The sequence below is a fragment of the Oenanthe melanoleuca genome, chromosome Z, assembly GCF_029582105.1.
Source record: "Oenanthe melanoleuca isolate GR-GAL-2019-014 chromosome Z, OMel1.0, whole genome shotgun sequence".
NCBI lineage: Eukaryota > Metazoa > Chordata > Aves > Passeriformes > Muscicapidae > Oenanthe > Oenanthe melanoleuca.
Genome location: NC_079362.1, coordinates 61850773 through 61863540, shown reverse-complemented (window position 1 = coordinate 61863540; position 12768 = coordinate 61850773). Strand labels below are relative to the sequence as shown.

The 12768-nt window shown below is 36.4% G+C and overlaps 1 protein-coding gene across 1 annotated transcript in view; it reads right to left on the bottom strand.

Moving 5' to 3' along the window:
- HCN1 (hyperpolarization activated cyclic nucleotide gated potassium channel 1) overlaps window positions 1–12768 on the bottom strand; it is a 191075-nt gene that overhangs the window by 55345 nt on the left and 122962 nt on the right. The window contains exon 4 of the mRNA XM_056513653.1: window positions 12529–12747. Within this exon, the coding sequence (XP_056369628.1) occupies window positions 12529–12747 (219 nt within the window). The remainder of the gene's footprint in view (window positions 1–12528; window positions 12748–12768) is intronic.

The following is a 12768-nucleotide window of genomic DNA, read 5'->3' as shown; positions in this document are numbered from 1 at the left end:
TCATGCATTCTTCACCAATAACTGCAACATTCTTGACAAACTGCTCTTCAGCTTCATGTTCACATCATTCCTTCTTCTAAACTATCCATAATATTATTCTCCTTACATTACTTTTTTATAGTCTTGAAGTATACACACTTCAGAGACATTCTTAGGGAAATAAATTTATGGCATCTGAAGGCTTTTCTGATAAACAGCCATGGCAGGAAAGCAATACTCCAAGCAACCTTTTGTACTCTCCTGAAGAGCATCATTATAAACCTGACAATTCCAGAGGAATGACTGAGCAACAGGACGTATTCCTTTATATTCCAGAATTATGGAACTTATTCACTAGGTACAGGAAAAAATCTTTCAATTTTTAATGACTTAAAGATAATTTTTAAATTAGAATAAAAATGAGATATATATGAGATCTACACGCTCTATCAGGGATGGAAAAGCCAATGCAACATTCGGCAAAGAACAAATTTTAAGGCAATTTATAGCTTTCTTCAAAGAAATAGACTAATGATTCCTGTAATAGTTCTGGTTATGAAGACATAGTTCAATGCATCAACCATTTGACCATCCAAATGCATCAAACCTTACATAAAGAGTAGATCTTATTTTTTATTCTCCAAAACAATGCAAAAAGTTCTTAGTAACAATGGATTGCTTCCCAAATCTCTGTGGGGATTTAAGTCTCAAATTGATGTTGATTCTGTATTTCTGTGCTGAATCTTTCTGCAGAAACATTAGGGAAAGTCTTTTATTCAGTACAAAAGGGTTCATTTCAAGTGAAGTCACAGAGCTGTAACTCTGAAAAAGAATGGAGATTCTGTGAAATAATACCTTTATTTTCTTTTTCCCCTTCTTCCAGAACAAATAGAAGAAATAGAGAGAACTTTGAGGCAAAACAGCTCTAAGAAGCTATGGAAAAACCATGAAAGGAGTAAAAGGCTAAAAAAGGGCTCTTAATTCTACAAATGAATCTGAATACCTAGGGATTCCTCATAGTTTCTTTCACTTAAAGGAGTATGGTTTATAGAGTGTATTTAAGTATATTTATATTGGTATTTATTATATTTATAAAGTATATTTATTTCTTCACATCGTAAGTATTTTAGGACCACTTTGCTCAGCATCTGAAACTTAAGCAAAGTTTACCTTAGTTTTAGAGTCAAATAAAGGATCCTTTATTTCCAGGGCAAGAGAAGCAATTTGCACTCTAGAACCACTGGCTGTGAGTATGACAGTCTGCCATGAATACTGTTTTTCAGGGCCAATTGGTAATTCCCTTCCATTCTGAACTAGTGCCCCAGCACTGACAGCAGTGTCTCATGGAGAGGCTGCAGTGCAGGACCCCTGCTGAAGCTGAGAAGGCACCTGCACAGCCCTGCCAAGGAGGGCTCTTCCTGCTAGGCAATGCAAAATGCTCAGTTTTGTTAAAATAAAAAAAAAAAAAAAAAGAAAAAAAAGGTTTTGAAAGGGTGTTTTTATTTTTAATTTTTTTTTCCTTCAATTTTTAAAGCATGCAATAGATAAATAAAAGATCTCCAGGCCCCTTTTCATTCTTCCAGAGATATTTGGTCTAGACTGAATGAAACCTTGCAAAGAGAACAGCAGTGCACCCCCAATAGAGAAACTACACCTGGGCTATGTGAAAACCACATAGGTAACAAGGTGCTGAGGCAAGAAAAGCCTTTTCATTTGTATTTCTTTTTTAAATTTAATCTGAAAAAGAACTGGAAGGATTCAGAATGTCTTCCCAATAAATCAATAAATTTTGAAGCTGTTCAGACAGTGAAATTTTGAGTAGTCATAATCAAATATAGCACAAGGGCAGTGCTAATTCCTGAGGTGTACAGAAACAGAATATTGCTTCTACTAAAACTTCAGTGTTATGTAAGAACCTCACTATAAATAATAACTATGTAACAATTAGGTGGTAACCTAATGATTTTAAAGGCTAAAGCAGCAACCACTTCAAATATAAGCTGGCACTTCCTTCTGTTTTTCACAGCACAAATTGATGGCTAAAACAGAGAGGCTCTCAGCCACCCAGGAAGAGTATGTTAGAAATGGCATAAAATGTAAGCTATAATGTTGAACTTTGTTTTGAGCAATTTCCTGCCTTTAGCCCTGGTGTGCTGCAGAAATCCAGGATAACAGCTGAGGAATTGCCTTCAGCCTCTGCAGACAGAGACAGCTCATTTTCTCAGCCTGCCTGATTGATCCCTCCTATGCTCAGAACTGCACTGCAAATTTAAAAGCCACGTGCAGTGGGGCTTACACCTAATATTAATGGATATGCCACAGCACAGTGCTTTCATTATTCACTTCCCCCCCCCACCTTTTTTTCTCCTTTTCCACATTATTCTATGTAATTACATCACTGCACCCTCCTTAGGAAGCTGTAACTTTCTTGATGTTAAGTGATATTGAATCATATGGAAAATGAAAGCTTTATTTTCCTGCCATGGCAAGCATGGCATGATGAGCTCTCTAAACCACACAAAATAGACTGTTTTTGTGGTGGGTTTTGAGGGAGAAGAGGACAAATGGTCTCTGCCAGACGCAGAGACTGCCTTAGAAAGAAACATGGGGACTGGAGGGAGTTCTGGTAGACTGAGAAACTATGAAAGAAAATAAAGCTGAGGTAAAAACAAGGCTGAGTGAAGGTTTATGTCTGTCCCAAATAATTTCTGGTTTTGGGACTATTTACAAGGTTATACTGTTCTCTACCATCTTACATACATCATAAATTTTTCCAGAGCAAGAGCCTGTTTCTTAAATATTTTGCAGACAACTCTAAACTACAATCTTTCAGCAATAAAAATATCTTTTCATTTAATGAGTTATATATACTGTTGGTTTTATTGTGCTATTGCTTTTCATTCAGAGTTACTCTGACTGTTACAGCTTTGTTTTGAAATCAATGGACCAATATAGTTCATTACATTTTAAAATATGTTTTTTCTCTTTTTATACCAGTCCATTTACTTCCTTTCAGATTTTTTTCTAGCAACTGCTTAAAGAGTAAATACTGTTGCCTGCCTTACAGCTGCACCTGATGGAGCAGGGATTATCAAATGCTGTCTTGTCTCTGCCCATGCAACCCAAAACTTCCTGCCTGGCTGAACTGGGTAATGTGATATAGTAATCCAGGTAATCATTCCATTTATCATCCTCCCTTCAGTTCTCTTCTATTATTTTATTTGCACTGTCCACACACAGAAGCTGCTCTTCCAAGTGATGGGATATAGGTAGAAATAGAAGGCTGGTCTCTATCTCTTCGCCAAAAATTCAGTGTGTGTCAAATTCCTAATTTCTTTCAGATAATGTCATGTACTGCCCAGTGAGAGGTTCTTGCTTATCTATCAACAAATCCCTTAATACAAGCTCCTCTGTCGATCACAGCTCTTCCCTAAAACAAGTCAACATACTCTACCCACTGTTGTTTCCTTCATCCTCACTCCTGCCATTTCAAACTGGTTTTTCCTTGCAGGCATGTGATAGAAAAAGCCAGAGATGCCTTTCCACTACAGGAAAGGTCAGAATTACACTGACCATCTCCTGGGGCTCTCTGCCTCCATTTTCCATTAGCCTTTTGGGGTGCCTCTGGTGTCAGTGTACTCCTGGCTGAGGAGGGGCCATGTCCATCTTCTGATGCTGCCTGATGATGCCCAACGTGGGCTGAACAACATCTACTGCTGTGCAGGAATAAAGCAGCAACAAAGACAAAGGGGCTCTTCAGCCAGGTGATCACCCACTCCTCTCTCTTACTTACATTCCCTACAAAATCAGGGGAAACAAAAGCCTGTGCCTAAAATAACATTCAAAAATTAAAAAGGATTGGGAGGTACCCTATATAGGGGAATGAACTCCATATATTCTAGCTACAAGCCCCCTCATATGCCTAATAAGAAACACCCAAAGACCTCACTTCTCATTAAAAAAAAACCTCAGTGTTTTCCTCAAACCTTTATAAAATTAGTTTTACATATACATCAAATTCTGAAGGGAAGATTTGCCTGAAGCAGGCATCCAGTGCAGCCCATATTAAATGGCATCTGACTAACAAATATTTTGTCTAGAAGGAGATTGTATAGATACTTATCTGAAAATTACACGTTCCTAACCCCAACCTGTGAAAACATAACAGCATGAATTTTTATTTTAAAAGTCCTTTGATTATGCTTAAGTAACTAGCATTTAGAAAAACGTTTTCTGACCTTTTTTTCCTTTTTTATTCCCCTTTGGTAGCAGAAAATGTAAAAGGTAGGTCTAGTGTATTTTATGAAAACAAACAGATATAAAAGCATTCTACTTCTATATTTATTATTGCTTCTCTTTTCCAATAAAGTTTTCTTGAATTAGTATTACAATATTTTTTCAAGGTTATTAACCAGGGATTAAACCATTAATTTAGCACAGAAAAAAATACAAAGGGTTTTTAAAACATTCATTTGCAGAGGAAATGTTTTGTTCATCTTCCTATCCTCTGCACTCCAAAGCATTTATAAATATTGCATGTCTTATTTATAGAAATTATTATATTCTCATAGTATGCATGCATAGTGTAACATATACATAGTATAACATTCAAGTTAATTGCTTGAATATTGAGAAACAGGATGACGTTGAGAAAGAATTATGATTTAAAGGTCAATATAAAAATAAGTATTCCTTCTTTCTTCCTTTCTTCCCTTCTTCCCTAACCAGGTAAAGGGAAAAAACCCTAATCTTTCACAGAAAAGATTATTTTCTCACTCCTAATATTATATTAGAAAATATTGACTGCTATTTCCTTCTACCTGTATACAGGACATAAACTCAGTAATTCTAGTGCAGCTTGGATAATTGCTACCTGCTATACCTATCTGTTGTGAATCAGATTTTTCTCTTGCTAAATTTGTAACTTGTGCTGTATTTGAACAGAAAGTTTGAAGCTCAAAACTTAGTTCCTTGTTTTTTGTTTCTCTCCCTCTTTTTTTTTTTTTTTTTTTTTTTTTGATTTTTTTTCTGTGGTTGTTTTTTTTGTTTTTAATCTATTTAATGTGGGAATCTATGATATGATTATTTTGTGTGGTTTTTTCCTTGTTTTGTTTTTAATCTATTTAATGTGGGAATCTATGATAATTACTGTGGAAAGAAACAGGATTCTGTGTAAAATCTGACTCTGGAATAACTTCATGCCTTCACAGCTAATTTTATACAGTCATCATGAACATGTTTGCGATTGTAATGAGCTTGCTCTGCAGTTTCATATGGAAAACTGCTAGAAACCTAATCCATAATGCAAGACAGCAGAACACTTTATAGGTAAATTACCCACAACACAGCAATAAATCAAAGACAGTCCCATCTGTCATTTTAGAAGCAGTGGGAGTCTATTACAGCTTGGCACAGGTATGATGCAGCCGGTGGAGAGCACTTGGCTTGCCAGACCCTGCTGCCCGGAGGGACCAATCACCTTTTCAGAGATGAAAGGCAAAAATCACCAGCCCGATTAGCCCAGCAAGACTGGCCATAATGAGAAGCTGAAACACAATAATGAAGTATTAGGATAAAAGTGGAGAGCAGCCTAGTGAGAATGTTCTGACCAATTTACATTTCTCTCCAAAGTCTTGCCTTCAAACTAAACATAATATTCAGTTTAACTTGTAGAGAAAAAAAAAAACAAAAAGTTTATTCTTTTAATTTTTAATGTTTCATCACTAAAGGTTAGTAACTTCTGATTTTTGATTGGGAGAGGAAAACTTTTTTTCCCATACTTTTTGCAATGGTATCTATCATTGTTTCCCGTTTCAAAAATTGTGAAGATCAATGTCAATATCACAAGTACGTGTAGCAAAAATCCAGGTAATCATTATAAGTAAAAATCTGATAAAGAGAAGGCAAGTGATGGCAGTGAAGACCTTATCATGGCACAACAAATATTTTCATTCTCAGTGAATGAGCTTCTGCCAGCACAGAGCACACTGGTTCTCATGGCTGAGAATTTACATATTCATTTATATGTTAGTGGGCTGATTTAATGATGCCTTAATTATGCATCAAGTTAAAAGATGCATATAAATAAAAGAATTAATGTACCTACAAGTTCTATTATGTGCATGTTCTATCAAATAGCAGGATGCATCCTGTGAAATAAAGTATCTGAAAAGATTTTTTCTGAGATGCAGCTGTTTTTCCCCTTTCAGAATGCTTTGCTATTGAGCAATACCAAGCTTTTAATAGCTTGCTTTATTCTAATTAATCTCATTGCCTTCTGCAAGGACCAGTAAGACTCACAGAAACCAGGAATTTATCCATTTAGCATGTGACCTGCTGTATGCAAAAACAGCATAAGATGATTCAGAAATAATCCTAAACACAACACTTATAAACACTTTTCTAACTATAAGGCACCCTAGTCTTTAAAAAAAATAAAAAATCTGGGAATTATAGCTACCAGAAACAATCCACAAACACTGTCACTGAAGTGACTCTCAGTAATGCCTAAATATTTAGGGAATAATTAATTTTCTCATTCACAATACTGTGATGACTACATGGCTTTTGAAAAAATCAGCACTTAGTCCTGAGGTCCTGACATTGTACAAAACTGTTGGCAACTCTAGTACTTGATCGTTCATAAAACACTTTAAAAATTCTTTACCATTTAATATCCTGCACTATGGCAAACTGAATAGGATATACATCTGTGTAATCTGATGAGAATATTCTAAAAACTTGCAAAACTAGAGGCTGGGAAAGGTTTTGCTTTATTTTCCTGTTTTGTGTTTTGTCTTTGGTTTGGTTTTTTTTTTCCGGGGGGTGGGGAGGTTGTTGGTTTGTTTGTTTTTGTTTTGATTTTGGGTTTGGGTTTTTGTTTGTTTTTTCCAAGTAGGTATAACTCCATGATAAATTAAACTACCCCTCATTTTCCAAAATAAGTAATCCCTTTGGGGTGGCAAGTATGCTGTACCAGTGCTGCATAAAAAATACAAGATTCATCTTCCAAGTGCTCATCTTCTTCAGCAGTGACACGACAAGACTTATTGCTAAAATTATGCTTTATAAATGAAAACAGGCTATTTTTTAAGGAAAGAATCACAGAACATTTTTGTGTTAGTTGTGAACGAATTGTCAGACTTTTGAAAAACTACCATCAGCACCAGAAAAGCACGACTTCCATTTTTAAAAACCATGTGGAAACCATGAAAAGCTACTGAACTTAGAAACCAGTACTTTGCTGCTCAGATCAGACCAGATCCAGGAATAACATTCTGTAATTCCACTACTGAAAGTTCAGCTGTGTGTCTTCCTTATCGGTTTCACTCTATTTCATCTGACTCGAGTCCAGAATGGATATTTGTATTGAGTTTAATATATGTATTTAATGTATGTATTTAGTGTAACATATATTTATACCACAAGCTGGTGTAAGTCGAGTTAAATAGTGATGTGGTCTTGGCCTTGCCATAGCTCTTCCTTTCCATCATGACCAGAACAGCCCTTTCCCAGACTCACGTGGATATGCACAAATCCCTGATACTTACAGATGACAAAGTTACAAATACCCAAAAATTTCTACAAATTCTTCCTAAGAACTGTAGTTCTAAGTAGCACACCAAGAACTTGTTATTTTCCTTGTTCCAGTTTCAGTTTAACCTCTAATTGCTTGAAACTCAAGAAAACATGGAAGTGCTGTGTGCCATTCAGTGCCTGCCAAGCCTAGAGTTAATCCACTGCACCCTGAAACTGCTCAGAGAAGGAGGCTTGAAGAGGTGGCCCCCAGATTTGGAAGGGAGGGCCCCAGCTGTGTGGAGCACACACCCCAGCCTCCTGGAGGGGCAGGGAAGTGGGAGATCCCACACAGCACCCCAAGGCACTGCTACTACTTGGAGCATCGCCCCAGGACTGCGTGGGTAGTTTGGGTATCCAAACTGAGCTGAGAGGGACAGGCTTGAAAAGCTGGGGCAAGGCTTCATGCTGCAAATCTAAAGCTGCCCTAATTCTGTTACTCCTTTTTAAATGTTTCTTCTGATGCTTTAGAAATGAAAATTGGGCAATCTGAGCTTCAAATCCCAATGTTTCTTTACAAAAATGCATAATATCACATAATCGTGTAATAGTTGCTTATTACTTACAACTTACTGGTTGCTTTTAAATTAACTTTATATACAGTTACTGATTTCCCTCTGTTAAAAAGTACATTTAAGTTCTTTTCTTCTTTTGAACTAGACTGATTTAACTGAAGACATGCTAAAAGATCATAAATTAAGAGATGAAATAAAAGTGAAATATGGGGTTAGAAGATGTCCTTTGGGACACTGGAGATAGTTGTAATTTTTTCCATTTCCTATATGAATGAAATGGAATTAAACATTTTTATGTCTCTCATATTACTTGCAATTGGCAAAACTGGTCTGATTATTTCTTCTTTTTTTGACACATTGTGTGGTTTGAGTTCTATTAGAGAATAAACAAAATATGCAAAATGATAGGATAAGGAAAGTGGATCACTAAAATAAAATTAAATAATAACCTCCCCAGCTAATATCTGGTATTTTATCAAACCAATTTAACAATCTTTATGTTATGAGACAATCTGTATGCTACTACAAATCTTGCCTTTATTAGCTTGTTGTTCCTGGATATTTGTTACCTATGACAGAATGTAACAAAAAAAATATTACCCTATCTTCAACCATGAAAATTCTCTGACATTCACAGCATTAGGCAAACACCTTCCTGCTAGGAACTGCCAACATCTAAAGGAAGAAATATTTAACTAATGATCTTCACCTCCTTGTCAAGTGATTGTTCATTTTGCCTTCTTTGTTTCACACTATATTGTTAACAAGTTCAGCATATGCATGTCTGGCTCTTTCCAATAAATATTGTCTTTGCAAAGGCAAAAATCTTTGAGATGCTCTGACTTCTAGACATTTGAAAATGTCAAAGGTGTTGCCACGGAGAATACTGCTTTTAGTTATTACTGCATTTCTCTCTGACTTACACCAAAGTCAGAAAGCAGAGTGCTAAGATGACATTTATTTGTTGATTTTTTCAGCCCTTTTCTAAGGTAGAATGATCAAACTTTATTTTTTTACTGTAAAGAGAATATGGATTGAGTATACCTGACTCGGACATCCCTCTCCTTTGTCAGGTATAAGTCCTTCACTAACTGGTACCTGGAGCTGATGTATGTATTAAATCGGAGAGGTATCTTTTCTGTGAGAACAGTTCCACTCCTTCTGCAGAAAAAAGCCTGAACTTCATCAGACTGACCAGAATGTATCAATGCATTCTTTTGTGTACCATTTCTCAGTATACAAGTTTACATTGTCCACTCATTTTTTATCTGATCGCTTATAGAATTCTTAATTTTCTCTGATACATTTTGGTTTTGCCCATAAGAGTAAACCTGGAGCAATATTTGCTTCCTTACTATATTTTGGTTTCTCTGAGCATGAAATGCTTGGCACAGGCCAAATTCTTAGGTGGTGTTTGACGTTTGGCATAATGAAATATTGTCCTTCTCTTCCTGTGTGTAGTTCTTCCATTTTGAACTATGTTTGTTCTAGTTTCGGATACCTTGAGCTTTGGAAGGATCCAAATTAGGGACATTTCAGCAAATAATTTATTTCTGGCTGTTTTCTGTGTGAGAAAGACCAGAACTTTCTATTAATTAGTCACATTCCACAGATACATTTATGATGCTATTCAGAGAAGAATCAAGTAACATCCTCTTTCTTACCTCCACTATCATTCTATGTTGCCTAGCAATTCATGTTAATTTTATTATTTTACATAATTCTTACAAGGAAAAAATAGAGCCAATAAATATACAATCCTAGATATATATGTCTAAAACAAGAAATTGGTTCTAGCCCTTAAGCCCCAAAAAAACCCAAAAAAGTCTTACTCTCCTGATGCAAAAATGGATAATGGAGCATATTAAAACTCTAAAATTTGTAGCTAGAATTTCATCTAACTTTTTCTCAAGTGTCAGATACATGAAGTATAAACATTTTTATCTGCCAATATTTTAGAAAATATGACGACAAAATGGATACCATAAAATGGACTTTGAAATGCCTATTTATCTAGTTTGCAGAGTAAAGAAAAATATAAAATACTCTTTAAGAATTTTTAGTAATGACATATAATTCTTATGCCATAATCAAAGATTTATTTTAAAATATGATTAAACTATGATAAAGAAATGGCTAAGAATGTACAGACAAGTCTGTATAGTTGATAGAGCTGATAATAAGTATCAGGGTCCACGGTCTCAGAAATCAGTAGAAAAAATTCTTAATTCAAGACATCCTTTATCTCTGCCCTTAATAACCAGCATAAGAATAGCTTCCAGAAAATAAGAAGCATTTTTTCTAAAGCATAAAAATATGCAATTTCTGGCTCATTTCTTAAATTTCTGATTATCAATGTCATGCTCTTCTTCATCTCTGAAGTCAAGAAACAAGTAAGAAGTAAAAACAAAAGGAAAAAATGATTGTGTTGAGAATTGCAGGAGCTGAAGAATGCTGGATATTTCTATGCTAATGTTTATTAAAGTGTGTGCATAAAATCAGAGAAAAAAACCAAATAAACAAAAAATTTTGTTTGCTGTTGTGCAAAAAGATGAGAAATGCAATACTGCCTGACTGCTGCTGGGTTTTAATTTACAAAACAAGTGCAAATGAGACTGGCTTTGCTCAGAACAGTTTAAAATACATGGATATCTTTACACATGTACTATATTTCTGATGCTCAAAATATTGTGATATACAGCTGCAGCCAGGAAGGTCTGAGGATAATCATTAGGATAAGATTTCAGGTGAATAGTGACATTTCTTCTAATTTCTTAGATCTGCGTATATGTGTTTGTATATATGCTGACCCAAACCTGTAATGAAACTGCAGTCATACTTCATGCCCATGGTTATGATATTTCAGTCCCACAGCTTCCTAGAAATGTCTCATTTGGGAAAAATTACTTTCCTTTCTGTTCACAGAACAGACCCAATGAGCCAGTTGAGTTAGGTAACCTACAGGATTGCCCTTTGACATTATATTGAGATGAATAAGGGGGTTTCACATGGTCCCTGACAGAACTCATTTGGCTTTAATGATCATCTCTACTTTCTTTCTAAAACTCTTATTCTCACTTATATTTTATGACACTATAGTGTGTGAAATTTCTTGCTTGCAAACTTGTTTTGAACAGCTGTTTTGTCAGCCACAAGCTAATTTTTCTGTCACTTAACTTACGGCTCATCCCGTACCTCTTCCTGTCTCTCATACCTTGAACCCATGATCTTGTTGCAATTTGAGCTTAACAAAACTGTATATAAACCCTTCTTCACCCACACATTCTCATTTCCTCCCTCTTTGCTTCCTTATAAAGAAAATCCCCCAATCCATCCCATTTTTTTTCCCTCCCTCTTTCTTGCCCAGCAAATTCAGGTCACTCCCCTTCATCCTCAGCAGATGCCAGGGTCACCCTCTTGGCTATTCAGTCTCTGCCAGGTTTCTCCCTCAGGTCTGGGTTACTTCATACTGTGATTTCTGCCCTGTTTGCCTTTCTGGACCTTGTTATGGACACATGCCAAATACTATTGCTCAGGCTGTGTTTCTTATTTACTGATGTGAACTTTGATCATTCACTATTTTGCTCATCTGACCTCTCCCCTGGCATGGCTACTGCAGTTCCCCATTCTCTATAATAATGAATTTTGTCATCTTTTCAGTGTCTCAGTAATTTTTCACATTCTTTTTGTCCTTTCTTGAAGTTCATTCTGATCCTTTCTTCCTTATGCCATAATTCCTAGCTGTATTTTCCAGTTTCATGCCTTCATCCACACTTGTCTCTGATTTTTATTACACAACTGACAGTTTTAATTAGGACTTACTTCAGAAATATCCAACCCTGTACCTATTAATGTCTTTTTAATTCCAATCTTGCATGGAATAAAACAATCATTTACTTCCTGCTTCATAAAGAACTCTCTTCCACTAACATTTGTCTATTTTTCTTTGGCCACAAACCTTTTTGACCTTGGAGAGGTCACAGTTACTAGGCAAATGAAGACCTCTTGAGAGCATTTCTCTGAAGTTACAAACAAGACCAATTGGTTTGGTCTGGTCCTTATTTAAGGACCATTATTTTCAAGGGTGATCCCTGAAGTGCACTCCAAAGGAATGACAGGAAATTGTGAAGACATGCCCAAGGTCAATGCCCTTGTTCAGGCTACCTAGATCAAATACCTACAGAAGGCAGCAAAGGATACAAAGCAAGGGACAGAGTTCTCACAGAAGAATTTAATGGAAGTTGAACATCAAGAACTGACTGCTCTCTAAGCAAAGTAGGTTCCTACAAAAATATACTGAACTCATGGAGTGTTCTGAGCTCCTTGGTGTTCAATGACATTTACCACAGGATTCACACACTACTGGATTATTTCATGTGAAGTCGCACTGCCTTTTCCAGAGTTAAAACATCCCGTTAATCCGTTCCAGAACTCAGGGAGTCATGGGAAAACGAGTTACCTTCTCTTGGTACTGTCGTCGTGATGAATCCAGAGACTGAATGAGGGCAGTGGCGTGGCCAACAAACATGGCATAGCAAGTGGCCCCCACGATCATGCTCAGCATGGTTATCCAGAGGTCGGACATGCTGACGGGGGCGCGGGCTCCGTACCCGATGCACAGCATGTGGCTCATGGCTTTGAACAGGGCATAGGAGTACTGCTTTCCCCAGGAATCGTTCTGCAAGAAAAGAGACACGTG